The sequence below is a fragment of the Dromaius novaehollandiae genome, chromosome 2 (assembly GCF_036370855.1).
Source record: "Dromaius novaehollandiae isolate bDroNov1 chromosome 2, bDroNov1.hap1, whole genome shotgun sequence".
Lineage (NCBI taxonomy): Eukaryota > Metazoa > Chordata > Aves > Casuariiformes > Dromaiidae > Dromaius > Dromaius novaehollandiae.
In genome coordinates this window covers 16,812,714-16,839,632 of record NC_088099.1, presented here as the reverse complement: position 1 = coordinate 16,839,632, position 26,919 = coordinate 16,812,714, and the positions used below count along the sequence as shown (strand labels likewise).

The 26,919-nt window shown below is 40.4% G+C and overlaps 1 protein-coding gene and 1 long non-coding RNA gene across 11 annotated transcripts in view; one reads left to right on the top strand and one right to left on the bottom strand.

Moving 5' to 3' along the window:
* Positions 1-23,270, bottom strand: part of ARHGAP12 (Rho GTPase activating protein 12) — an 85,590-nt gene extending 62,320 nt beyond the window's left edge. For 3 of the 9 annotated variants that reach the window (XM_064505816.1, XM_064505815.1, XM_064505817.1), the window contains exons 1-2: positions 23,131-23,270; positions 16,552-17,304 (exon numbers count right to left, since the gene is read on the bottom strand). In XM_064505816.1, the coding sequence (XP_064361886.1) occupies positions 16,552-17,220 (669 nt within the window). In that variant the 5' untranslated portion in view covers positions 17,221-17,304; positions 23,131-23,270. Of the gene's footprint in view, positions 1-16,551; positions 17,305-19,134; positions 19,192-22,697; positions 22,921-23,130 lie in introns of those variants that run through there. The other 6 variants (XM_064505812.1, XM_064505819.1, XM_064505820.1 and 3 more) reach the window with 4 other exon arrangements.
* Positions 23,271-23,348: 78 nt separating this feature from the next.
* LOC112984011 (uncharacterized) lies at positions 23,349-24,566 on the top strand. 2 transcript variants are annotated; one of them, XR_003259377.2, is made up of 2 exons: positions 23,349-23,806; positions 24,358-24,566. It is a non-coding gene; the product is annotated as an uncharacterized LOC112984011 (long non-coding RNA). The 2 variants fall into 2 exon arrangements; XR_003259378.2 differs by having other exon boundaries at positions 24,344-24,566.
* The last annotated feature ends 2,353 nt before the right edge of the window (positions 24,567-26,919 follow it).

The following is a 26,919-nucleotide window of genomic DNA, read 5'->3' as shown; positions in this document are numbered from 1 at the left end:
TAAAACCTGAAACAGAGGACGGTTAAACCGTACAGAATGCCAGCCAAGTTTCCCATAACATCTTTCAGTATAAAAAAAAGCTTATAGATTGGACTACTCTGTTCCACTGTAACCATCTACATAACTTTAGCAACTAGTCGGACTATGCAGTTACTTCAAACATCACCGACTTTGTGATATCTTTCAGTTCTGACACCTTACAAAAAATAAATACCACAAACCACAAGCCATTACCTCACACTTGGCATCCTAATTTGAAAATTCTTTTTTAAAGGCCTGCAACTATCTCTTCAACATAAAATGTTGCTTTTGCTATAGAAATCAACTGCTAAGTAACAGTTGATTGAAAAAGTTGGAAAAAAGTCTTATTCCAGCTTTCTATGTTTATTTCACTCCTTCATAAGTGTCAACAACTAACCATAGTTAAACATTTAAAAGAAATACTCTTGCTTGTTTGCAAGTCCTTCTCAAGCAAAGCTTTCATAAGATGGAATATCTCTTACAAAAAGATCTCTTACAAAGAGGTACAGCCTGCCGGAAATACCAAAGAAATTCAAGTATTTTGATATTTCAGTGAAGGCTCCATTGTCAAAGGTCGGCTGTCGCAGTCAGATCAGCCCAGGAGGGGTCTCTTCACGGTGTATCTGCCAAAGACGGCATCCTGTCATCCCATTTAGGGGACAGCCTGCAAAGTAGAGGCCTTCCAATTATGAACAACACTGCTGGATTTAGACTGTAAAAACCTCTCTCAAAGGCTGGCTCCAGAAGTGAGATAAGACACTCAGCTGTAAGACATAAATGAGTTAATGCAGCTGCGGGGGAATCAGATCCTGCAATAGAAATGGGAAGCTTTATTCTTTGCCACACTTCTGACCACACCACAGACCACCGATACTACCTACCAAGCCGGCAAGTGGGGAGACGCAGTGACCTTCCAGTTCCTCCCACGGCTGGAGACTGACTAGTTCCACAAATTAATAAAAGAGATAAAACAAGGTAACACAGTTAAACTGGTTTCTGCCACATAACACCAGTTTTCACCATTCACAGCTAAAAATGAAAATCTCTAGGTATTGGAGATTCATTCTGATTCATCAGTAAAATGAAGTGATTCAGCTGCCGCAAAGAATAAACAAATACTGCCTCTACAGCAAAAGGCAGAGAAGCAGTAAAAGAGAAAGCAGGACCGAGATGCTTGGCCCCAGCCCCCTCTGAAACTCGCTGCTGCGGGTCTGAGTGAAGCAGGCCACACCGACAGCCCGGCCATCCCATAGTCCAGATTACAAAGCATTTTCTGAACTACAGGGGAAAAAAACAGGAAAAAAAACCTTACCAAAAAAAATCTTTGGACCAAAATAAAATTTATAAGCTCTCTTGACAAATATAAAAAACTCTGACAAAAATACTTCAAAAGGAGCTGATTACACAGCTCCTTTTGTTGCCAGGAATGCATTTTATGTAATAAATTATAAATTAAAATTATGGAAAAAGGTTTCATGTAAGAAAAGTTTTCCTTAGGAAAAGAAACAAGTAGGTTAGCAGCATTTTGTATAACAAGAGTACAATAAATGCATTCCTGTGTATTATGCGAGGGAGTTTAGAAAATGCTGTCAAACTTCATTAAGGGGAATGTTATGCTACTTAAAATTACTAAAACATTCCAGGCTTTTTTTTTTTAAAAAAAAGAAAAAAAAAACTTAACTATGCAATAAAGCAAACCTATTAGCAGTACGTTATAGCTGAGATTGCAGGAATTTGCTAATAGTTTCATGCTGATTAAGCAAGGGGCAGTAAGCGGGAGCCCTAGCACTCACTACAGCAAACACCACCATCCCCCAGGCAAGTGAATTATAACTCTGTGCTCAGCATTCGGAGGCTCAGCTACCCCGACAAACCTTTGGAGAAGGTTCTCATTGAAACTGCAAGGATAATAAAGTATCGCAGCACCATCCGCCAGGCTCCTGAAAAAATTGCTTTTGAGGATACACATGCAGCAGACTTTCTGCACTAAAGTATACAGCAAAGCCCAGCACTTAAAGCTTTTCTTCAAAGCTGACAGAAAGCAGCTGCTCAGCTATAGAAAACACAGGTGTTAAAATGGAAGCTGAACTTTCTGGTAGTCGCCAAGAAAAATATATATGGGGGTACAGTGCATGTTATTTTTCTACTACATATGACAGCAAATGATGTGCCCTTAGACTTTTGTTGCATTTATTTCATGAGTTAGCTAAAGGAGCTTATCATGAACAAGTGAAAAATATTTGAAGTATTACTATTTGTGGAAAATGGAATAATTTGCCATGAGTAAAACAGAAAGAAAAACAGGATTTTAAAGTATTTAAAATTGCTTTGTAAAAGCATTTTCACAAAAACGCTTTGCCATTGATTTATATGCTTTTTTGTAGAGAGATTTTCAGTACATGCATTGCGTTTCTCTAGGCAGATAGATAGATACTGGTAACCTCAGGCATTCGAGGAGTCCAAGGCTCTAGGTCCTATGATGGTCAGTAAAAGAATTAACAGAGCTGCAATTTGATCAGCCAGCTACCCAGAAAGCATTTTGAAACATTGTTGTCATTAAATAAAGCTTATTTTGACTGATGACCGTTAAAAGTTTGCTGTTCAGTCACAGCTATATTAAAAATGTAAACCTCACTGGAAGATTTTAAATATCTTAGTAGGCTTTAGAGTAAGATTACCCCAAATTCTTTTGTCTTCACAGGAGCTACAACTGAGTATATGGGGTGATTACCTACATTTTCTCAAGAATACTTAATGAAATAATTAGTATTTGTGCTTTTTGAATTCCACTGAACTTGAGGGGTTAGAAGATAAGCGAACAGTCTGGCACAGCGCCAGCATAAAAACCCTAAAAACAGATACACCTGAAGGCGTTCAGCAGGACTCAACATAGCACTAGCCACGCAGCCATCATTCATCTCAGAGAAACAGGAAGAAAAGTCACAGGAAGATTTTACACTGCTAAACATTGCTAAAACACATGTGCATACTTTATGCTTTATCACACAGAGTCAGCTAGGAGGAAAAGCAGAAGTTTTATGTCACATTTAGCTTTTGGCCATACTGACATACCACACAGAAACGAAAATCTAGCAGTCACAAGAAGTTACAAATATCAATTAAAAAGATGTCACTTCTGTCTCTACTAAGCATACCTTTATTGAAAGGCTTAGTATAATATATTAATATGGAGGAAAAAATCCTCACTTGGAAAGAATTTGGGATAAGCAGCTGTTTGGTATGGCTTTGATTGCCGGTTTGATAGGCCCTTTTACCCACATACACCTTCCCCCAAGCATCACTGAAGCAAGATGATACAATAAATATTTTCACATGCTATTCATAGTTTTAACATATGTAAACATTATTTCAATTAATGTGGGTAATCATTTGACTGTTAGATGTTAAATTAGATGTTAAGCTCCCACTTACTGATTTAGCTCATTATGAAAACAGAATATTTAAAACATCTGTATTTGAAATCAAAACTCTTTTACCTGGCAAATTTCAACCAACAGAGAATAGCTAAGTCTCCCCTGTCTGTAAAAACCACTTGCCACATATCAGTCCCTTTACTGGATCATCCTTTACCAAATCAGCATTTGTAGCCAATATTATCTAACATTCTCACTCTGCAACACTGCTGCATGATAGACAGCAAGATTTATAGAAGGCATAAGACAAAGTCAGTTGTGAAACAACTCGGAGCGGTGATTGCTGCTTAATATTCAAAGGAGTCTTTGGTATTTTAGGATACTGCATTTTTTTTGTCATTCTTGCTGGCTTCGAGGACTTTGGACTGGGACATTCACCAACCTGCCTGAAGGAAGCCTTAAGGCAACAAGCAAAAGAGGGCAAAAGCATGATCTCAGCTATGCATTTACAATTAAGTCAACATGTGCTCCTTGTTTTTTGCAACATTTTAGTTTTGCATTTAAACCTTTCTGAAGAGGAAAAGCAATAATGATTTTGGATGCCAACATTCATGTTATAAAAGACACAGTTAATCAACCTTACCTCCCTTTAATGAGGTTTACTAGGAAAATGTCAGGCACTTGTGTAAACAAAGTTTACAGCTTCACTGGAAAAGCATTTCAAAATTAAACTCCCATTATAAGTTGGGCTCTTAACAGGACATCAAGCTGGCTACATATATTGTCACCTCCAGTATACACGTATACTCAGCTTTTTAGTTTGCATGATAAAATTTTCAAATAAACCATAACAATTTCACATATACTAATGTCTGTCATTTATGCTTGCAAATATATGGAAATATGGAACTGAAGAGAAGAAGAATAAGGACAAAATGCCACAAGTCCTTCTAAATTCAGAAGACGCTGCTTCCACAATGGATTCGCTCCAGAGCACAATCAAAATTTTGGAGTTTTACTAGGGCTGCTCAAACTCCCTCATGCTCATAGGTATTACAGTGACTTCACACAAAAAACATCCACTATTACATGATGCGCAACTAATTTTTCTGGTAATGAGGAATCAGGTACAAAGTCAAGCCTCGTGCCCAACCGGACATGCACACATCCATTTAAGTCAAGATTTCAGTTTCAAATTCTGAAAGATCTTAAAAGACATAATAGGATGAATAAAGTAAGTGCTAGTAGTTGGCACATTTAGGTAAGAGATCTTTTATCAAAATTTGAGCAAAGTAAGAATATTACCTTTACTAGCTGTTTAAGGCCACACAAAAAAGCCTATAAATAATTATGTTGCTTCTACATTTTTTTTAAATTCTCAATCTTTAAATGAGCTAGAATAGGCTACGATAACTCAAAGAGTTTAATATTCTGATTCCATTTTGCAAAGTGTACAAAACGGTAAAACAAATGTTGTTAGAGATATATCCAACCCACAGTGCATAGCTTCAAGAAGTTAGCAGAGATTAAGATCACTTTTCAGTTTTTGTTAAATGAAGAAAGGAAGAACTAAACAATTGTGCTATTAAAGACTATCTCAAAATCCCAGAGACACTCGATCATTTTATGCAGCAACAAGCTGTACGTACTAGTTGAAGCAGAACTAAGCACAGCAATAATTCTCACAGCAATTTAAATCAGGTTGCATCTCTTTCCCCCACAACAACTAAAAATATATGCATTTGCTCTACGACTGTGCTTAGTCTGTTTCTCTATTTGCAGACAGTTTGTTGGCACTCAGTTTTAGGGCAGAAAACATGAAACACAGCCACACATTTCTGTACTCTTTCTTCCCCTTTATTTTCCTTACTCTAGCAAGAATTTCCTTCATTTTTAAGAACACAGTTATTGCTGTAATTCAGTATTCAGAGTAAATTGAAATACAAAATGAAGTGACAGAAGTATACTCTAATTTAAAACAGATTTTCAAACAAGCTAGATCTTAAACCATCACTTTTTTCAATGAAACTAGATATTAAACCAGCATTTTTTTCCTATGACAGAGATATAGAAAGATACAGTATTTGGGAATTTTTATTATTTACTTTAAAATGTTTTAGAAGCTGCACTTCAGCCCAGATCCAGCTGTACAAAGGAGAACATAGAGGCCTCATCTTCAGAACGCAAATCACAGTTGACAACATAACACGTAGCAAAGCAAAGCAGCATTTTCTGGACAGACAGTAAGGAGGTACTGCGAGAGGATGAAGTGAGAGCAGGAAAAGAACATGAAATACTTGACACCAACTGTGGACACAGTTTTTGAACAGAGTTTTTCAAGCTACAATAATCAGTTTGTTGTCTTAGTCCCAGCTGACTGCCTAATTAGCCATTCCCGCCTGGCTGTGTTCAGCATGAGCAACCAGACGCTAGCTTTGCAACTTTCAGCAAATGATCAGTGGGTAAAAGGTAGATAAATCTTCTAATCAAAAGGAAGACCTACCATCTGGTAATGCAGTTGGTACAGATGAGCGAGAATGAGACTTCCATCGCAGAATTTGGAGCTTTATCATTACATGTTTCAGTTTTACTTAACCAGGTCTTTCTGAGCACAGCTAGGACCACTAGCCACAACAGAGCAGTTCACAAAAGTGCAACATGATTTTGCTCTGTCATTCCCACTCGCTGAATGAGCAAGTTGGAGTCACCTTGGCCTAGCACACAGTATAAAAAAAAAAAACACCACTTATCAATATTGATTGCATTTGTTACAGGGAGAAATCCTGTTACAAGAAGCCAAAGGAAGAGTCATGAAACAGAGTGAAAGAAGCAGACAGCCACAGAAAGGGTTAACCTCAAGTGTGGCCCTTCTTGCTGGCTGCTACATAGTGGAGAAAGAAAAATCTTTCCTCAGAAATCAACTGCAAGGAAAGAAATTGCCAGTGTAACTTCTCGTTTCCCCCTGAAGTTCTCTGTTTGTTTTAATAAAAATTTGTGCTGAAGACATGCAGCTGCAACAACCTGCTGGAAAGCACTCTGTCTACAGCCCCCATAAATGCTATATTTAAGGGCATATTCTCCACATTCATATAAAATGAAGCAGAGAAGAGGGATGCAGTGCAGTTTTTATATACACAGTTAACTTGACTGAAAAAGTAAACAACAAAATTACAGGAAAATTTCTGTCTTGGCACATAACAACCCACACCTTGCTACAAAAACAACTGTTCTCAAACTTAGGGAGAAGAGGAACGGAGACAGGCCTCTCAAGGAGAGAGGCATGGAAGAGCACCAAGAACGTAGCCCTTTGAGTTGGCAAAGACGAGAGGAAAGCAAGCAAGCAAGCAAGCTAAAAGTGGCAGTTCATAACTGTGAAGGCAGCAACGGATGACTGATCGGGATCTGCCGCGGGCGCAGGTACGAGCAGCTGAGCTGAGAGCAAGCGCGCTTGGAAGGAAAATGCACCGTGACAGCAGGGCCGCTGGCAGGGCCTCGCTTCCTCTTGCGGGGGAGCTCAGGCACAAGCTCCCTAGCTAAAGCAAGGCAGACACAGAGCCAGGCAGACACAGAGCCAGGCTGGCAGAAGTGGTGAAATCCTCCGGGATATCTGTGTAGGCAGGGAAACAGGGATTAAGGAGTAACAAGGGATATGGTGAAAGGAATACAGGGCCTTAGGGCAGCATGAAGATACCATCAGAAGTTAGAATAGACCACCTGGGAAGGAGGATAAAGACAGATAAGACCTCAGCCAGGACACGTTCTTCACCTCCTAGCTCCCTTCTCCCCCCCCAGCACATCAGATACTGATGGTTGTATCTCCGGAAGTTACTGTGCAGGAGTGCACCTTGAACACTTGGGGGTGCACATGAGGATCAAATTGCTTGCAAGAAACAGAACACTGGCCCCCAATCTAAAGTCAGGAAACTACGGTAGTGGAAGAACTGCCAGCCTTGGTTAGGCTGGTTATAAAGCAGTTATTTATGTCTTGTTCAAAAATGTGAGAAAACAAATACACACGCACAGGTGCATACATACAGACACATATAGATGTATTCCCCTGCATCTAAAAGCACTAGGCAATTATGCATGACACAGATATCAGTTAGCTCTTTGAACTGGATGCAGATAACCAGGAATTGATATGGATAGTGCTAAATGTATTGACACATCCTGGGGGGGGGGGAAGCCTTTTATCAATTTCAGTGGGAAAAGCAGTCAATTAGTTACTCAAGAACCTCATTTTTTCGAAGCATTACAATACCTTCCCATAGATCAAAGTTTCTTCTAATATAAAATATAAAATATCTTTCTGAATGCTTGAAGAGCAAACAATGACTAAAAGCAACATGGTGTAAAGTTTCTGTTGTAGCACGAATCGTTTCTAAACAACATCCTGGCAATTTACCAAGCTATCTAGAAAAGACATGTGTTCACAACGCCATTACATGCACTGAACAACTAGCTGAGAGTAAGGAAACGTTGTGAATAGTATTTTTTTAAAAAAATCAGATATAATGTTTTCTCAGAGTGTTTCTATACATTAGCACATTTGTAGCAGAAGTATCATCCTTTAAGTGATACTAAAAAGGCAAGTTTGTCCTTCCGCCTGTGAGATTTGCAGAGCTTTGCACTCGACTGTATCTATTCAATTTGTTATAAAGGAGCATGGCCTTTGCTACACTGCTTTGCAGTATTTACCTACTTGGTCACAACACTGCGTAAGGCAGTACCATTTCTTCTCAGTGCCATACTGTCAATAAATATTTGTAGAGCCATGCAGTGACTAGAGCAGCAAAGTGTTCCGACTGAAAGATAACGCAGGAAAGTAAAAGAAAGATGACAACTGCTTACACAGGCCACCACCAAAATCATACATAAAACTCCACTTTTCAGTGGCAAGTTTAACAGAATACAGGGAAGCTACTTAAATTAACGGGATGATCTGAAGATCACCCAAAAGCCCCAGGCAAACCATTTAAAAGGTGAACAATTAAAACTGTGTTAATTAAATTCAAAAAAGTTATATGCAAGATTAAAGACAGGTGGCAGTAAATTCTAATCGTGAATTTTTGATTACAATCAGAAGTTGAAGCCAGATAACAACATCAAAAACCAACATAAAGCAATAAACCCAGTCCATTCAGACAGCTCCTCAACTGCTAGCTTTCGTTTACCAAACTGTTTTATCAGAAGGAGAACCAGAACTCATCAAAACATGGCCCCTGCTTGGCAGAACACCTATGCCAGTCCTCAGAACATCATTGTTCCCAATGATGCTCGCAGTCTCTGAAAAGCTTACAACAGAAAAGACAGCGCAAGGAGGAAAAAAAAAATGTAGAAAGAAAATAAAATATCAAAAATAGGTTATTTTACTTCTCAACAATCTCTTAGCCATTTCAGCAGCAATACTTACAATATGCTACCTACTTAATTAGGAGTTCTCTGTATGTAGTACTAACTGCGCATCTACTGGAGTGTAAGTTTTTTGCATGGTTCTTATTCAAAGCCTTTGACATCTGCCAAATTTTCAAGAATTAACGCTTTTCCTACTATCCATTATCTTTCTGATACCAGGGACACACCTGTGAAAGGCACTAGGCTAAGGAATAAGAAGGACCAAACATCCATCAACTGCAGTTGCCCAGGGAGGCACAGGAAGCCTGCACTGACATCCCAAATGTATTCTCAGTCTCAGCCGATTCATAGCTCAAGTGCCAGCTAAGCCATAGGTAAGGGTTCTCTTCTTGATAGGCCTCGATAGAGTCTTCTTCCACGAAAGTATGAAATCAATCCTTTAAACACAGGTAAGCTTTCAACATTCACAATTTCCGGTGGTTATAATTTCCAGAGCTCAGCCAAGTGTTGCATAAGTGTTGTATGAAGAATTTCCTTTTTTTTATTTGTTTATTGTTGCCACATTAATTTCATTTCATAATTCCCAGTTACTGCACTGAAAGATACCATGGACAATCACACTCTATACAGCTTCTTTAAAGTCAGTACATTCCCATTTCACTCCTGTCTTTTCCAACCTGAGGAGCTGCTGCTCCTCACACAGGAACTGCTCTATGCCTCTGTTCATACTTTCCACCCTTCTCTAAGCTGTTTCAGCTCTACTGTCTCCTTTGCAAGATGAGGTAGGCCAAAAACCACACACAGTATTTAAAATACAGAAATACCATGGAATTAGTTGCAAAGTTCTGCATTTTTGTTTTGCTCTGCTTTCTACTACCAATGCTCTCTTTGCTTGTTTGACTGCTTCTTTGCATTAACCCGACACTTTTTCATGAAGCATTTTAGTAAAAAGTCAAGATCTTTCTTGAGAACTAGTTCAGAAGCCATCAACTGCACATATAAAGACAGACTAAATTCAAAATTGGTAAGTATAATCTACCACAGTATTTTCCAATCACTCACCATCACGGAAGTCTTCTGAAACTCTTAATCATCATCAATTCTTACTATACTGGAAAGAGACTCTTTGTCAAGAAATTCAGCACCAAAATAAAACCTATGCAAGAACAAAACACCTTTCTCTGATTGCGTTATTTTTATTAAACATATCCAACAAGACACGTCAGAGAAAGAGCAGCTGTTTGGGCACTAGACATGCATAGATTTTATTTGCCTTTTTAAACACAAACGTCTCTACTATTCCAGAGAGAACAGCCTATCTGAAAGAAGTGTTGTGCGTTTTGCTCTGCCCAGTCATACGTCCCCCACCATTCTGTCTCACTGCAGCGAAACAAGTGATACTTTCTCTAACATTCCACAAATTAACAGCATACTTGTTTAATATGCAAGCACTGCAATATTAAACAACTGCCTAGATAGTAACTAGGTTAAATGATACAGAATGTAATTGTTTACATTCACAGTTATGTTATGCATAAGAACAAGATACGATCCAGTATTTTCCAGCAGTGTTTGTGTTTATTACAAAGCAGGTTAGAGTTTGTTCTACGTCTGCCAGGTTCTCAAGTTAAAACTGGCAGAAGAGCTGCCCACGGAGAAATCTCCAGTATCTCCAACCGCTTTAAGTTTAGGCAGCACTCAGCCAAAACATCAGCTCACTTTCCTAGTGCTGCTTCTCTATTTAAGCATTTACTCTGCCTTCCATAAAGATGCTGCTGTTATCAGTGCTAAGGGTGGTATTTTGCACTACCTAAAGAAAAGGCAGGTGGGACAGCAGGCACTAAAACTCATATTGCACACTAGAAATGACGCTTTCCTGGGTGAAATCCAGAAACCTTAATTCCATATTATGACTATTTTTCCTTAAGCAGTGCCACTTGAGCTTCATTTGAGCTATATTAAAGAGTCCTATCAGGATCAGAAGCATGGGTTTAAAGCATATATGAACGGAAGCTGATGTCCTGGAAGTTCCACTTCATCATTTTCTGCACGAAATTAAGGTAAATAGGGGTGAAAAGTCAGAAAACTGTGTTGGCACTTGCAGAATTTTAACGGTGCTCTGGACCTGTGTTCCAGTTCTGAACTCAAAACAAAACTGCATATACCAAGCAGATCTGTGTCTTAGGCAGCTGAACATTCAGACACCGGCTTTTATGCCGGTATTAGAACAAGCCTGCCAACTAAAACACATTTTTCTCCCAGATTATGATTTTCCCACAATTGTCTTGCAGCAATAATGCTTGTTTTTGGAAAAGAAGGACAATCTAATTTGCAGCAGGGAAGTTCAGAGGAGCATATGGGCTACAAGCAGGGTTAGTGGGACATGCAGTTTTCTCATTTTAGGGCACCTAGTTCCAGAATTACTCATCCTGACAAGGAGGGACAGCTATCTGCTAGATGGCTTGCAGTTGTTCCACATTAAAAATATTAAGATCTGATCAAAAACAGCAAATTCAAGTTATCCAGGCCTGCTAACATAGAGTAAGAAGAAAGAAAACACACAAACAGAAAAACCATTCCTGAAAGGTTCTGGAAAGACAGCATTCAGAGCTACCAATATCATTCAGAATATATTTCGCGTTGGTTAGGGTTCTACCAGCAGTTATAGGGAAAAAAACCCTAGTCTTAGTGCTTTACAAAATTCCTTGAATTATAGATCTTTTAGTTCTTTGTCATTATAAGCTATGAAGTGTTCTTACCTCATTATAATCGGCATATTTCAGCATTTAACATAGTTATTCTAATGCTGATTTTAAAAAGTTACCGAGATTGAAAAGATGGCACTTAAAACCTCATTTAAAATATTACATTATACCTACTACCACAAATCTGCAAACATGTTCAGTTTCATTAAGCATAAATCTTTTATATAGCATAAGAATTAAAGTTCAAAAAAAAGCAGCACTTTTCTTATAATAGAAGCAAATTAAATATGGGACGAAGAAAACCAGTAGTCATTTATTTAGAGGGTTCATATTTGACCAACGAGAATGACTGATGGAAAATCATTAGTGTTAGACTATCCACTAAATGGCAAGACAAAGCCAAGAATGCCAAGATCTGCAGAAGCACTCTCACGCTTTCTATAGAAACACAACACTTTTTCTTAAACTAAGCAAAAACAAAGTTATAGCAATTCCCAGAGAAACTGCAGAGGTAAAAGAGAAAGAGCTCCATTTGTAAGATCTTTACTACTCAGAATTAATCAAAGCAAAACAGTCGTCCTCATGATAATCCCCTTTAGTGCTTCACAGTTTATGCAATAGTCAATTACTAAAGAGGATGAAAGAACAATCTTTGCAAATAGGTCACCGTCTATATTTATAATGATTAAAAGCAGCCTGCTGCTAGAAGTATCTTTTTAATAAGCATAAAATAGTAACATTAAGTCAGTGCAAATATTTTAAAGTTTTATATATTCTATGTCTTTTATGACAGAAGAGCAGGGAACACTCATCCTCACCTGAAACAAAATATTTTAGGTAAGTTACGCATTAGCATTGCTGAAAGCAGATTCTAATACCTGTCTGTGAACAATTTTATCTATCCTGCAGTACCATTCGTACAGTCTCTTGTGAGAGGACCTGAGACCACACCATTCTCTCCCCTCTTGGCATGACTTCCAAACTTATCCAACTCTTTCTCCCTGCATATCCTCTCTCAAAAAGAGAGATTTTTATCTCCAAACACTGTCCAAAGTTCCTTTTCAAGACCATTTTAACTTCTCCCAGTTTTGCTTCAACTCCTCTTTCCTGAGAAGTTAGGTATGCACAAATATAAAATCATTTCTCCAGAACAATTACTCAAGACCCCATATCGCTGTAACCTCCCAGCTGCTTCTCAAGTATTGTCCAACCTCAGCTACAAAACTCTCCTCTCAGCCTCCTTCTATCCCAATGTTAGCCTCCCTGAGGAGTATTTTCTGCCCTTCTTCTCACAACTGATACCATTTTCCTAAAATTTTGAACAATGTCATTGATTCTCACAGCTTCAAGCACTGTAAGCAGTGATTCTCAAGTCTTTCTGCACTCCTGATCTGCTTCATTCGATTCCAGTTCTACTTGTGGTTACAATCCCCACCAGAACGGACTGCTATTAATTTAAACCTGGTTGAACTGGAATTTGTTTCTGCCCAAGCCCTAGCTTCCTCTAGTTATCTCTATCCCTCCTACAACTCAAGTCCACAAGCAATCAGCTGATTCTTGGAACACTTTATGCATCAGAGTTGCGCCCAGTTGTTGATGTTTCTCTGTATAAAAGGCATGAGGAATTCATACCCATTTCTGTTCCCCTGACCAGGTCATTTGCTCATATCTTCATCAGCGAATTCTTTTGCTCTCACACTGTCACCTCTCTACCCTTCATTTCATGCAAGATTTTAACTGCTAAAAAAAAATAAAAATAAAAATAAAAAAAAAAAATCCCTTTCTTTGTGCAGTACATTGGAGAACGTGGATCCTCCAGCATTTCCACAGCCAACAAACCTCTGAGCTGGAGACTGTCCAGCTACAGAAGCTGCACTTTAATTTTGGAAAAGAGCTGTAAAATAATCTTCAGAGAATGACATAACCATTTCTTAGCATGATCTTCTCATAATACAAGCACTCCTCTGCCTCTCATACATTTGTACTCAGGATACAGACAAAAAACGCTGAAGGCTGGACAAAGGATGAATATTATCATCTCAGACTAATCCATCCCTCAATTCTGCATCTGCCTGGAAACAGAGCCATGGAGCTCATTTGATTTAAAGTTTCCTTCTCCAAAAAGACACAAATAACAAAGGCAGGATCCTTAACTCTCAGTCTACCTCTATATCTGCTCTGTCCTGCATCAGCAGTAACAGCCTGTCAATCCAGACAGCTTAAACCCTGAGTTCACGTAGGCAGAAAATTTCATCTACATAAAAGATATTAAGGCCATCCAAGCCTCCACTCTTACAAATCTAAGACAAAATACTACTTAAATTTCACCATAACTTGAAGGTTTTTATGACACAGACTGCACAAAACTAAATTCCGCAACAGGCAGAGAGGATGGAGATGCACAGTCAGCCTGTCCTGCGAAGTGAAAGTTGTGCTTGTGTGTGAACGCCTGGAACTTGATGTTCTCACTACAGACTAAGAGCAATAAAAACAGCTTTCTAAGCCATTAATTTCTGCACAGCTGATTTCTGCTAAACAATGCTTATTATTGAAAGAATTATAAAAAACATGGGACTGTTCCAGCAGAGAAGGCTGGCACTCATAATATCTAGACTGAGCTAACAGTGACATCAGTGCTACTACTGCTTTAAACCCTATGGCTACTAAATGTCAAGTATTTTAATTGTGTTTAAAGAGGCTGTGATTCCACATGATGAAATTAGGTTACTTCAGAGTTTTAAAATAAGACAACTGCAAAACACATTGAGTATCAACACGCTTATTGTCCGAGACTGTAAAAACAGCAATAGTTTCACAGCAACATTAGTAAAACGAAGCCATGTTTTTTCTATAGATGAAATGGAAATTTTCTTAAAGCTTAAAAGTATGGATCCTAAAAATATTACATCTTCAGACCTTGCATAATACAGCAAGGTCTGTAGGTATACGTGCCTATCTGCCCCACTCAAATCCAAACTTAAAAATAAGTTTTGGTGTTGACTCAGTTAATTGGGACCAAAGAAAAAAAGAAGAAAAGAAAAGAGTTGAAAACAGTAAGTCTGATACCAATATTGACAAAATCACCTGGAGACTAAACCGCAGGCCATATATTCATTATTGTTTGCCAAAACACACTCATGCAATGTTAATTTCATCTGCTTTAAATACAGAAAGTGACACATCAAGTTATATTCAATACAGCAAAAGGAACGGACTTGACATGCAATATAAATGTAAATATGGTAAATTATTTAAAGTAGGATATAAAGAAATGTTCAAAAATTCAAAAAGTGCTCTCATTAATTTGGCAAATAGTTACTAGGACAGTATATGGGCTAACAGACATGCTTCTAAAGTAAGTATCAAATAAATATTTTATCCTTACAAGTTTTAAGTGGCTCAAACCAACTATAGTGAGCTAGGACACTGCTGTAAAGAAAATAAAAGAAAACTGATCAATCCTCACATTAAACAAGTATTAAAAAAATGAAGCAACTAAATACAGCAATCCTATTTATTCCTTATTATTTGAGGGGGGGGAAAAGCATAAGTGAAATTAAATTTGTCATAAAAGATAACAAATATTAGAGGCATGAAGCCCTGTACCTAGAGAAACTCAGAATTTCAAGAAAGAGGCCAAGAGTACAATAAGCTACATAAAAATATACCAATTCCAAGTGATTAATATGCAAGATTAATATAGGCATGAGTTCACTCAGTTTCAGAGTGAGATATAAAAAACAATTCTGAGTGTTGATTAATATGTATACCTAACATATATACATATGTATATATATGAGCTCACGCAGTTGAAGACTACATAAATCATCCATTCTATCTTTCAGATCTTCCCGTATGCACTCACATGAACTAAGCAGCACTGTCTTAGTAGTGTCTTATCAGCAAACTGGTATCAGTCCACCACTCTCCATGACAAGATTTTTATTTCTAAAGCTAATATCAACTTTTACTTGAATAAAACACGAAGTCAGATCCTTTCATATTCTGAACAGATGCTGGCAAGTGAGATTTACTACAGCAATCAGTTTTTACCCAAGCCACAAGTTTCATATTACTAAGCGTAAGAAAGTGTAGAAGAGTAGGGAGTTATTAACCTTAGAATTTTGAAATGGTTTAACGTCTCTCTACAGAAAAAACATAAGGGGCCAAAAAAATTATACCTATACACACACATACATACCTGTGTGTACACATACATCAATCATTCAAGAACAACTCTGGAATTACAATAGTCTTGAATTAACTTGGTTACCCTTACCACAATTGACCTGATGAACTAAGTCAGAGTGACACTTTTTTTTTTTTTTTTTTGGGGGGGGGGGGGGGGGGAGGATTTAAAACGTAATTAAAAAAAATAATCATCATCCTTTTACTAAGTTAAAAAGGACATCAATGCTCAGTTTTAGCCTAAGGAGGGAGTATATCATTCTTGAGATTCTTCCATACCAATTAATGAGAACTCGCATGCTTTGAGTTTTATCCAGAGTAAAACTGTGGGAAGCAGAATTAGCAAGTCTGACTCATTACAAGAAGAGTCTACAAATAAAACAACAGATCTGGAAATTAAATTCTGTACAAATTCTAAATGTACCATTTTAAAACTATTAAATTCACTAATACTTTAATTTACAGCTCATAGTCCTATCTGTACACATACTTAGACAAAGCTGACTACTGTAACTGGCACCATTATCTTCCTCTAGTTTCAAAGTTCAACAAGCCTAGAAACAAGACGCTACACCAGTAGAGTCCCTGACTCTGGAAGAGAATCACTGTACTACCTAAATTCAATGTCACCTCAAAACAATCTTATTAAAGAAAAAATTTTAACAGAAATATTCATATAACATTAAATCACAGGGTAATGTAAATCGAATTAATCAAAGCATTTTTGCAAGTAATAGATGCATATCAATTCCTTAAATTTGAGGCAAGACTTTTTACTTGAATATGCTTTTTAAAATAAATCTTAATTTATTAGGAAGAAAACTCAAAACAGTAGGAAAACAATTACAGTAATACTTGAAAGTAAAAAGAAAACTCCACAGATCTACAGAGATGATTTTTTAGCTTACCTGCACTTGCTCTGTGGAGCTACTACTGAGTTCATCTCCAGATTCTGAATCTTGATGGATTTTTTCTGAGCCTTCTCCTGCTGAATCACAAGATTGTTCATGCAAGAAGCTGGTTTTCTCTATTTCCAAGAACTCTGGACATGGGAAATGGCCCACAGAGAGGGCTCTATACTGATTGGAAATCTTGGGAGACTGCAATTCATTGTTAAGTTTTCCATTGTTTTGGGTAAGGTCCAGACTCAAACCAAGAGTTTGACTGGGGCTATTGTTTGGTCCCACATTTTGATTGGCATCTCGAACTAAGCAAGACACTTGAACCGGAGAAGATTTTCCAAAACTAGAAAGCTCTGGTAGCTTATTCACATTTTCTGTTGATCTCTGTAATACATGTGTCAACTTCAGTGTGCTATTTGGCAGCATACCTGCTTGCTTAACAGGTGGCATCAGTGCTTTTCGGGGTATCTCCTTCACGTACTGCGCTGGCACATAGAAGGGTTTGGAATTCTCATCCCTTTTGACTTGCCACCAGTCATCGTTAGTCTTTTTCACCAAGATGTATTTCTCCCCTTGTTTAATCACAATTTTCTTGTCCTTGGCCTCATATTCATAGTCATACTCCACTTCAATGTACATTTGTCCTGGAAGTATCTTCACACCTTTGTCAGCCATTTTTGCTTGAAAGATTTCACCTTTTCAGGCAAAAGGTAAGCCGCATTCTGTTTGGAAAGTATTTTTTCCTGCTTTTAATCAGAGCTGTAAGAAAGAGAGATATATACATGTAATGAAGCAATTGTCTAAGAGCACTTCAGAAGAAAGTCATTTCAAAAGTGACACTGCATATTCAATTTATGTCGACCTCAGACTAATAAATCAATGAAAAATTGCAAGATTTTCAGACACCTTTCTCAGCTGTGAACTAGAAAGCCAGCAGTGAAACTTGGTAACAAATTTAACCCTCATATGCACACATCTTGTTATCTCTAAGTTACCCATTAAGCCTGTTTCATTTGTTACTAAGTAAAGTTGATCATGTTTGGGGGCTTGGGGGAATAGCTGAGACAATCTCGTGCTTACATATAGGCTTAATTTTGCTTAAGAAGCAGAATACTAATACCTGAAGAAATATTTAAAAGGAGAGGATTATTGTTTGCTTATTTCAAATCCTGTTTCTGCTCAAGAGTCTTTCAGAGTGCTCAGAATTCCCTACAAAACCCTTTAATTCTCCCTTCAATACTGCACTCCGGTCACCAATTCAGCATGGGCTAGCAATCCTTGTCACAGGCATGTGGCACGCTCTCCACACACCAGCCTTCACCTGAGGGAAAAAGCCAATCACTAGGAAACAACGCAACCTAGTCTGTCTCTGGATAGAGATTACACTGCCTCTGCACCTGGATGTTGTCTTTAAAACTGGTAGTGTAATTATTCTTTATTTATTTCTTTAAATTGCTAGCATAACTGCAATTTTACCCATAACCATAGCTGAATTTTACCCATAACCGTGGCAGTATTAAATAAAAGTATTTAGAGTTTCCAAGATGCTTTGGTTTTAGTGGTTTAAATGCTACCATTTACTTTGCTTTTAAAAGCACTTGTAAAGATACTTACCTCACAGAAAACCCAAGCTAACCAAAAGTTACAAGAGCTTAAAAACAAACAAACTTAAAACCAAAACATAACAAAACAGGAGTAAGAACCTGAACCAAGAATGGACAATAAATAAATTGAAAGGATAATAAATGAAAATTTTGGAAAGGACTTTTTGCATCTCGTAGTCCAGATAACAACTGTATTCCTGTCCATGAACTCCAAGTGTTTCCTGTTTAATCGTATAGCAAAGGCACAATTCATGAGTTGGTAAGAACCAAACTTAACAACTTATACTAAACACTATGTAACAAGTTAACAAGAAAGATCTGATTTCTTACCCTTGAAAAAAATCAAGCATATAAATAGGATGGAAGATATTTAACATTCAGACAGAATTTCCAGAGAGAAATGCTGCCTTAGCTAATTTTAGAAAGATTAATGAATAAATCTAAAAAAAAAAAAAAAAAAAAAAAAAAAAAAAAACGCTTTTTTCATGAATAAGGCAAGTAATTTAGAAACCTGCAATTCTGCAAATTCAGACTTTACAATGAGATCTGCAGGGCTTATCCTGCAACACAGTGGAACTAATGCAATTCCACGCAGGCACGGAGATGCAGCGTGAACTCAGCTACCATACTAGGGCCTAACTGCAGAAACAGTCACTCAGTGACAAAAAAAAAGACTTCTAAAGACTTCTATGGAGAATTGAAGCAGAAACCCCTTTCTGTAACATTTCTTTTTTCTTTCTTTCACCACTTCTGCTATTTGGGCTGATCCTTGAATACAATACACTTCCCATTTAAGTCAGTAGGAAAAAAAAAAAAACAGCTCAAGAACACAGCCTAAAAAAAAAAAAAAGTCACCTGTGTTTAAATAGCCTTTCCCCTCCCCCTCAGTCCATCTTGTTTTACACCCAGGAAGTATTTCCTACAGGTAGCTTTAAAGGTGTAATTGTTTACAAGACTTCAAATGGAATAACAAGATCAGACTTACAACTTTATGGGAGGCCAGGGCAGAAAGAAAAGATGGTACCACATCGAGACAAAGCTGGCTACAACAAAAACAAAACAAACACAAAACAGTAGAAAAAAATACCAGGACTGTCTGTTTTACTCTCTCTGCCATAAAGCTAGACATTGAAATAAGCAGCTTTATAGTCTATTTACAGTACTGGTACAAAATAACTAGCTTACCTGCTGTTCTGCATAGATCTACAGTTGTTTAGCAACTGTAACAGAAGGTAAACATACACAAATCGCAGCCATTCTCACTCTCATCCTCGTTTTGGAAGCTGTCTCATTCACATGCTATTTTTTCTTGTCACTAAATGTGACTCATCCCAACACTTCTTCTAAACTGTTACCAATCCCTTTCACAGCCTCAAGGTCGTATGCCAGAAAAATGCAAGTGTTTCTGAGTTACAGTCTACCACTAAGCTCTGCTATGTTTGAAATAAATGGTAAGTAAGAGGACTCAGTTTTCTCGTCCCATACAGGAGCCAAAAAAACCCCCACGAGCCTATGTTTTCCCACAGGGCTACCAAGGATTTAAAAGCTTGGATTTTTTCATTTCTCTTTTGCCTACTCCATATACCTATCCAGCGAGGGGGGGAGGAGGGGGAAAATTTATTATGTATAATTACATACATAAACATGCATGCTTAGCGTTGTTTCAATATGGGCTCAATACTCTGAGTTTTCTTAACATCAGCTTAACTACCATAGTCTTTATTTCACAGACTCAAATGCAGTAAGTTTTATTTTGTTTTTTTTTAATATTATTTTTATTTCTACTGCCAGAGAAGACAGACTTCCCGTACCCTACGTGCACCCCAGGGGACAGCTACCTGTAACGCTCTTCCAAGGGTCCAAGCATCCGTCTTGTGAGCTCGGGCTCAAGAGGCAGCACAGCCGTGGCCGGACCTCTGCCACAAAGGGCGCAGTACGATTAGAAGCAAGCGCGCAGTATCAATGCCTGGCACGTATGACTTTATTGTGCCACTGGCCGACAACTGAGGCAACACAGTGGGAGACTTTGTAACCTCACAGTATTTTTTCCCCGTACCATTACCTGTGATGCAAGATGACACCCACTTCGGTAAAGAAGGTTCGAGAACCTTAATTAGCAAAAGATAAGTATGAAATAAAATGATTTGCTTCCACAGAGGACATCTGTAAGCTTTAGCACCTTAAATAAAGTCTCTGAATTATCTTACCTGATTAAGAGGTTCATAATTATGAACAGACCCACTAACAAGGATACAAGAAAACTTATCATGAACACCAAAAATCAGACTTGAGCCACACTTGTGTTTTGGTAAAGTAAAACCTGAATGCTACAGGTAACTAATTTAAGGTGGACTACGTCCCCACACGGAAATACGTTCCACCATCTTACAGAGCACTCGAGCACACAGAGAGAGCTCACTTGTGATTACATACAGGGCATCGGCTGCTCATCATCTCACTAAGAAACCAGCTGCAAGCCAGCACCCAACTGTACTCCCCACACTAAAGAAACAAACTGTTAAGAGATCTTTCACTAGGTATTCAGGCATAGATTTCTTCAGGCTCCAATTTCCGATGGGAACCGTTCCCAACTCTTACTCAGCTAACACTGAGTAAAACTGGCAACGCTTGGTATTTACAGAGGTCGGCTCCTCCCTCCCCTTCCCTCTCCCAGCCCTACCTGGAGGGTGCTGCTGCTCCCCTGCCCTCTGGCCACCCGGCTGGCCGCAGCGGGGCCCGTGCCGACAGCAGCGAAGCACAACCCCACACCTTCCCCAGGAGCCCACCCTCCCCGCTCCCACTGGAAACCTCGGGCCGGGGGGAGTTAAATGCTTTTCTCAAAGAGGGAATAAAGATAAAGTTCTATTTCGCATGGCAGCGCTTGACACTAGCGAGATTTTACACATTTCTAAACAAACTGGGATCTTTTCTAATCAAACCTGAATTACTGCAATGACATCTTCTAACGTTCTCAGACGGATTTGTTTCAGATATCTTTGTTTAGAAGCAGGCCTTTTCTAGCCCAGCGTAACCCTATAGTAACATATTCACCTATTTAGAGTACTCAAATCAATTTAATCTTAACTGCAGAAAAATGCTCACTAAATTGATCTTAAAGCTCATACAAATGGTCTTGAAAGCAGCATGGTCCTAACACACACACATATATTTTATAGTCATGACTAACTTCAGCATCCTCCTAGAATTCAGACCAAAACAAAGCAAAAACAAACAAACAAACAAACCAAACACAGCATGTACACAATAGATGAGTGTCATACCTCTCTTTTGAAATTATCATACAGAATATTTTTTCTAATCTTCTAGAACCAGATTATTAAAATTTTGCAATATACCAGGAAGTCTTTTTCTAGTTCATTTCCCTCTCAGAAAACCTTAATCACCATGGCTATGGAATTTTTATTTGCTTCACGATACAAACAAATGATAAGTTATAGAAAAAAATTGAGGATTCTGACCGATCTCCTTAAAATTCTTCCTGTGACCTTGCTCATGATGTCCTACAAAGCAGCAGCAGTTGACTTGTGTAATCTTTTTCCATTTTCAGCATCAAACTTCACCCATTACTGAAATGAACCCTTCTATGATGATGATACAGAAATAAACCCAATTACTGAAACTAAATTAGGATGAATTCTTATCAATTCAGGCCAGATAAAATACTTCAGCTGCAGCTGACTAGATTCATGATTATATCCTCTGCAGTCAGTTTTCTCAGTAGTTCAAGGAGATACAGTGCATGCCTACTTCTTGGGAGACTGAACCTACAATAATCTTGGCTTGCATTCAGAATTTGACCCTATTTATACCTTTCTTCCAAATGGGCACCATTCTTCATCCAGCAGAACTAACTTTCCAGCAAAATTTTCAATTCAGTCAGATTCAACAGCGACAACCAACCCTCACTGAACTAGCGCCTGTGAAAAACAACATCTGCAGAGTGTAGGTTTCTCAGTGCGCCAGCTTGGAGTAGCACTTGTAACACTCATCTAATGTGTGCAGAAACCCACTCTCTTATCAGAGTGTCACAAAGCCAACTTCTTCACACACACATTGTTCAGGAGACATCGATTTAAGATTTCACAGCAGTCATTTGTAAGCAAAAGCCATTTAAAAAAATATCAGAGGCAAATGCAAACAACGAATATAAACAAAACACGGGCAACCCACAAGCCTTTGAAAACAAGCTGGCTCCTCTACCCTTCCTCGGAAACAAACACTACTGAGATCAAGCACTGTTTCAAACACCGCATTCCCAGAGCTCCGACTTCCTTAAAAATCAAAGGTATAATAAGTAACCATTTAATAACTGCCTACTGACTCAGAGCCCTGAACAAGCGACGCATTTTAAACTACTGCCAGGGCAACTCTTAACGCCACGTTACGGCTCCGGCACCCTGACGAGCTCCCGGGGCCCCGCGGCCCGCTCGCCTCGCCGCGCCGGCCGCTTTTGTTAACTTGTTGCCTCGACCGAGCGCCATGAACCGCTCCGCAAACCCGCGCCCGCTCCCGCCGCCTCCCACCTACTTGCGGGCGCCGAAAGGCGAAACCGGCGCGCGGGGCGCCGCCGCCCGCGGGGCCCTTTGTTCGCCGCCGCGCCGAGCCGCGTCGCGCCGAGCCGAGCCGGCGGGGGAAGGCGGCTGCGCGCGGCCCGCCGAGCCCGCGGCTCCCGCCGCCGCACCGCGCTGAGGGGCCGCCCCCCCGCCCGCTGCCCCAGAGAGCCGCGCCGCGGGCTCCCCGGGGCGGCGCTCCCCGGCGGCGGGAGGCGGGCGGCGCCACCGGCTCCCCGCCCGCCCGGGGCAGCGCCGCGCCGAGCCCGAGCCGGGCCGGGCGGGGGCGGGCGGCCGCGGAGCGCCGTACCCGCGGGCGCGGACGTGCCCTCCGCCCGCCCGGCCCGGCCCGGCTGCCCCGGCGGCGGCGGCCCGCGCTCCTCCGCCCCGCTCCCCCGCCGCCCCCTCACCTGCCGCGGCGCCAGGCCCGCTCCCCGCTGCGGCGGCGCTGGCGGTTGTGGCGGCGGCGGCAGCGGCTCCCTCCCGGCCCCTCCGCCCGCCGGAGTGTCAGCTCCAGGGCACAGCGGCGTCACCGCTCCGCGTCACGTGCCGAGGGAGGGGCGGGGCCAGGCCGGAGCAGGCCAGGCGGAGGTGTGTCGCGGGGGAGGTGCGCCAGGCGGCGGGCGCTAGGACCCGCCGCAGCAGAGGCTGGGGGGCGCTGGGTCCCCCGCGGCGGCGCTAGGACCGGCTCGGACCGGACCGGACCGGACGGGGCGGGAGGCGCCGCTCGGAACCCGCCCGGGTCCCCCGGCGGCCCCGGCAGCGGCGCCGAGCGCGGCCGCGGGGGTCACTGGGGGCCCGAGGCCGGGCGCGCACGGGCTGCGCAAGCCTTCCCGCCCCCGGCGCTACCGCCGCCTCCTGGGGCGACTCAGGGCCGCTGCCGGCGGCTGCCGGTTCGGCTGGCGGTGCGGAGTGGCCGGCGCTTTCTGCTCCTCAGGAAAACACAGGTGGAGAAGGAAATGTCTGCCCTAAGTCATACCCCCGAAAAGGAGTAATGACAGTGGTGCGCCGTCATTGGGAGCCAGCCCGCCTGGTGCCTCTGGCTACCTCAGCCAGCGATCCAGCCTGGAAACTGACGTGACCTTGGTAGCGTCCGAATTTTAAGTAATCTTATCGTTCGCTTTGAAAAATAGTGTCTCGTTTTCACGGTTGCAAAGACAGCCGTGGGCGGTGGGGCCGTGGGGGCGCGAAGGGCCCGAGGCGGCGGCGGCACTGCGGTGCTGGTGCGGCCTGCGCTCTGCCACGCCGGCCGGGGCGCGTGCTGGGCCACGCTCCTTGCCGACCGCCTCGGCGCCCGGTGAAGCCCTTCAGAGCGGGTTGAGGGGAGGGAGGCACCGTGGGAAGAGGCTGGAGGGGTACCCACGACGCGGAGACTGTGTTTGAGGAAAAGGGAGGGAGAGCAATGGCGCAAATAGGTGCAGCCCAGCGTGTGGCCGTGTTTTCATACTGAGTGATACTCCCAATATTGGTATTTCCTCGATACCTTCCGTCAGGTGACGTGTGATAACACTCAAGACAAACAGTAAATAGTGCAATACCTTAAAGCTTTGCTTCTGTGTATTGTAGCCTGCATGCTTATGCAAATGTTGCCAGGGCACCCAGGATAATTTGACTTTGGGCTAGCTCTCTGTCCACAGAAGATCGTCATTCAAATTCTGCAAACGGTATTGGTGGAATGAGGCTGACCAGGTGGGCCACTGTCACACCTACCGGCTCCGAAGTTATCCGCAGAGTCAGGAGAAACAGAGTGAAGACTAAGGCTTCTGATGCAAGGGAAACATAATCTTTTATTATGGATGTTCATTTATATCATTAAAAGGCAAAATAAACTTGTAAAAGGAAAGTAGTTTTATTTTGCATTCCTGCTTTTTTTCATAAATATATACATATATATTTACAAGACACAGAGTAATTGAAGATAGTGTTCAGTTCGTGTTTTTGTCTCATAGCATTCTGTTTGTATACCCAGTTCAGCAGTAGAAAATAATATACTTAAAAGCCTTGGGTATTTCCAATCAAGCTCACTGCAATTTATCTACTGATAGGCCTAAGGTATACATAAAAGCATCTCAAAAATCAGTCACAGTAACCACATTGTCATTATCTTTCCTTACTGCTAAGGCTTTACAGGGTGCTGCAGGATATGGCATTTATGATTCAGTGTGAGGCACTCTTCCCTCTGAGTCAGTGTTGAACTGATGCTCCCACATACTGTTGACATGCATAATAGAGCTGAAGGTGCCAGGAGATACGCAGTTTTGAGTCCCTGCCCAAGTACAGTCATGCAAGATTCCATACTACTGTATTACAAATAAACTGTCCAGCACAAGTTCCAATTTTAGCATCTGTTACACATTCTGCTTGTGAAAAATCTCTCTCTAATTTCACTGAAGTAAAAAGAGAGTTCAGAATGTTTGTTCATCGTGACTTGTTTTTCTTGGAGACGTGCTAGCGTAGGATGGCTATCGTACTGACACCTCAGATAGGACTATATATGTACATTAGCCGAAAAGATCCAGCACATGGAGTGACCTAATGAATTTCAGATCAAAAGAATCACTAAATACAAATGCTGTACACAGTATAAGTGAGCTGTGGGAGAAACTACAGGAGTCTCTAGTTTTTCTGTCTACTGCATTCTGAATGTTTCTATATTATAAGTAACATACTGAATGTACTGAATCTCTATCTTTGCAGACTGATTCCACGCTGAAAGTCAGTGTTTGATTTGAGTCTCTCTGTCCTGTCACCTCATATCTTTCAAAACCATTGTCCACATTCAACTGTGTTTGCCAAAAAGGAATTGTCTTCAAAGATAATTAAGCTCCTACAAGTTTTGGAAAACAGGCAGCCGTAGAGGAGTGTAAGAAAAGCCACATAAGAAAGTTATCAATGGCACCAGTCACGGAGAATAGGTTGACCCAATACTTGCAATCTTTCATAAAACACAAATCCGTTGGAAACAAATTTCATAGTTGTGAAAATCCAGTCTTGGAAAATTGAATTTCTGGCATTTGTATTGGACATGGAGAGGATCATCTTACGATCTTATGACTCATCTTAGATTCAAAATTTAGAAATATGAGGTTCACGTGTATAAAAACCTGAGTCCATTAAATTGAAAGGGCGAGATCCCATTTTTCTTTTTTGCCATTTTTTCCCCTATGAGTCCTCTAGTTGAAATCTCTGCAAGTTCAGCTGTCCATTATTGTATACCTCAGTTGCAGTAATGCTAGATGAGTGTGATGCTCTGACTCATCTGAAATGCATGTCTAAGATGCGTTGCCATCCTGTTATTCATAATGCCAGAATTGATGTTAGGTAAGTAATAAAAATGTGCTGCCTAAATTGTGATCATTATTTAGTCCAGGTTGTTAATTCATTGTTTAACTCCCCTCCCCTTACCAGACTAATCTTATTATGAGCTATATTGATTCTTTCTTTCAGAATCAACTGAAAAGGCAAACACCAAAAGCTTTCTTGCATCTAGCAAACACATGCTACAAGTATCCACCTTACTCATTTTGCTTTCTTCTGCATTTTTCATTCCTTTTTTTTGGTGACTTTTTCTCTGTGTTTTATATTATAACCTAGGTAGTCATATGCAATAGAGAAACCATTCTGAATTTAGAGAAAGAATTGCACTTAATTAAGCAAACAATTCTGATACAAATAGAAAATATTTTTGTTTTAAAGTAGCTTCAAATTTGACTTAAAAGTTTATTTTAAAAAACGGTTCAGTTTGCCTGATACGAAGTACATCTGGGGCATCTCCTGTCTACTCTGCTCCTACTCTCAATTTTTTGACAGGCTTCTAGCCTCTCACCTCTATCTAAAAATAGTTCTACCACCTACACATATGCATACAATCAATTCCTTCTTTCTGTTCTTTATAACTACTACAAAAGCACTTTTTAACAAAGTGCAGAACTGTGGGTTTTTTGCATGAACTTGTCAATTTGCTCCCCATCTCCTGACTCGACTAACAGATGAGCCATTTTTATTTATGTAACTGTGCATTATAAGGAAAATGAAGTGAAAAGGGAACAAAAAAAGCAAAGAATATAAAAAAGGAACCCAGATTTCTCCGAAGTTCAGCAAAGAACTTGTTCCACCATTACGACATGAAGGAATGTTCTCTGTCTTAAGGAGGAATGGTTGATCAAAAGTTCAGAGAAAATGCTTGTTTTACCATGAAA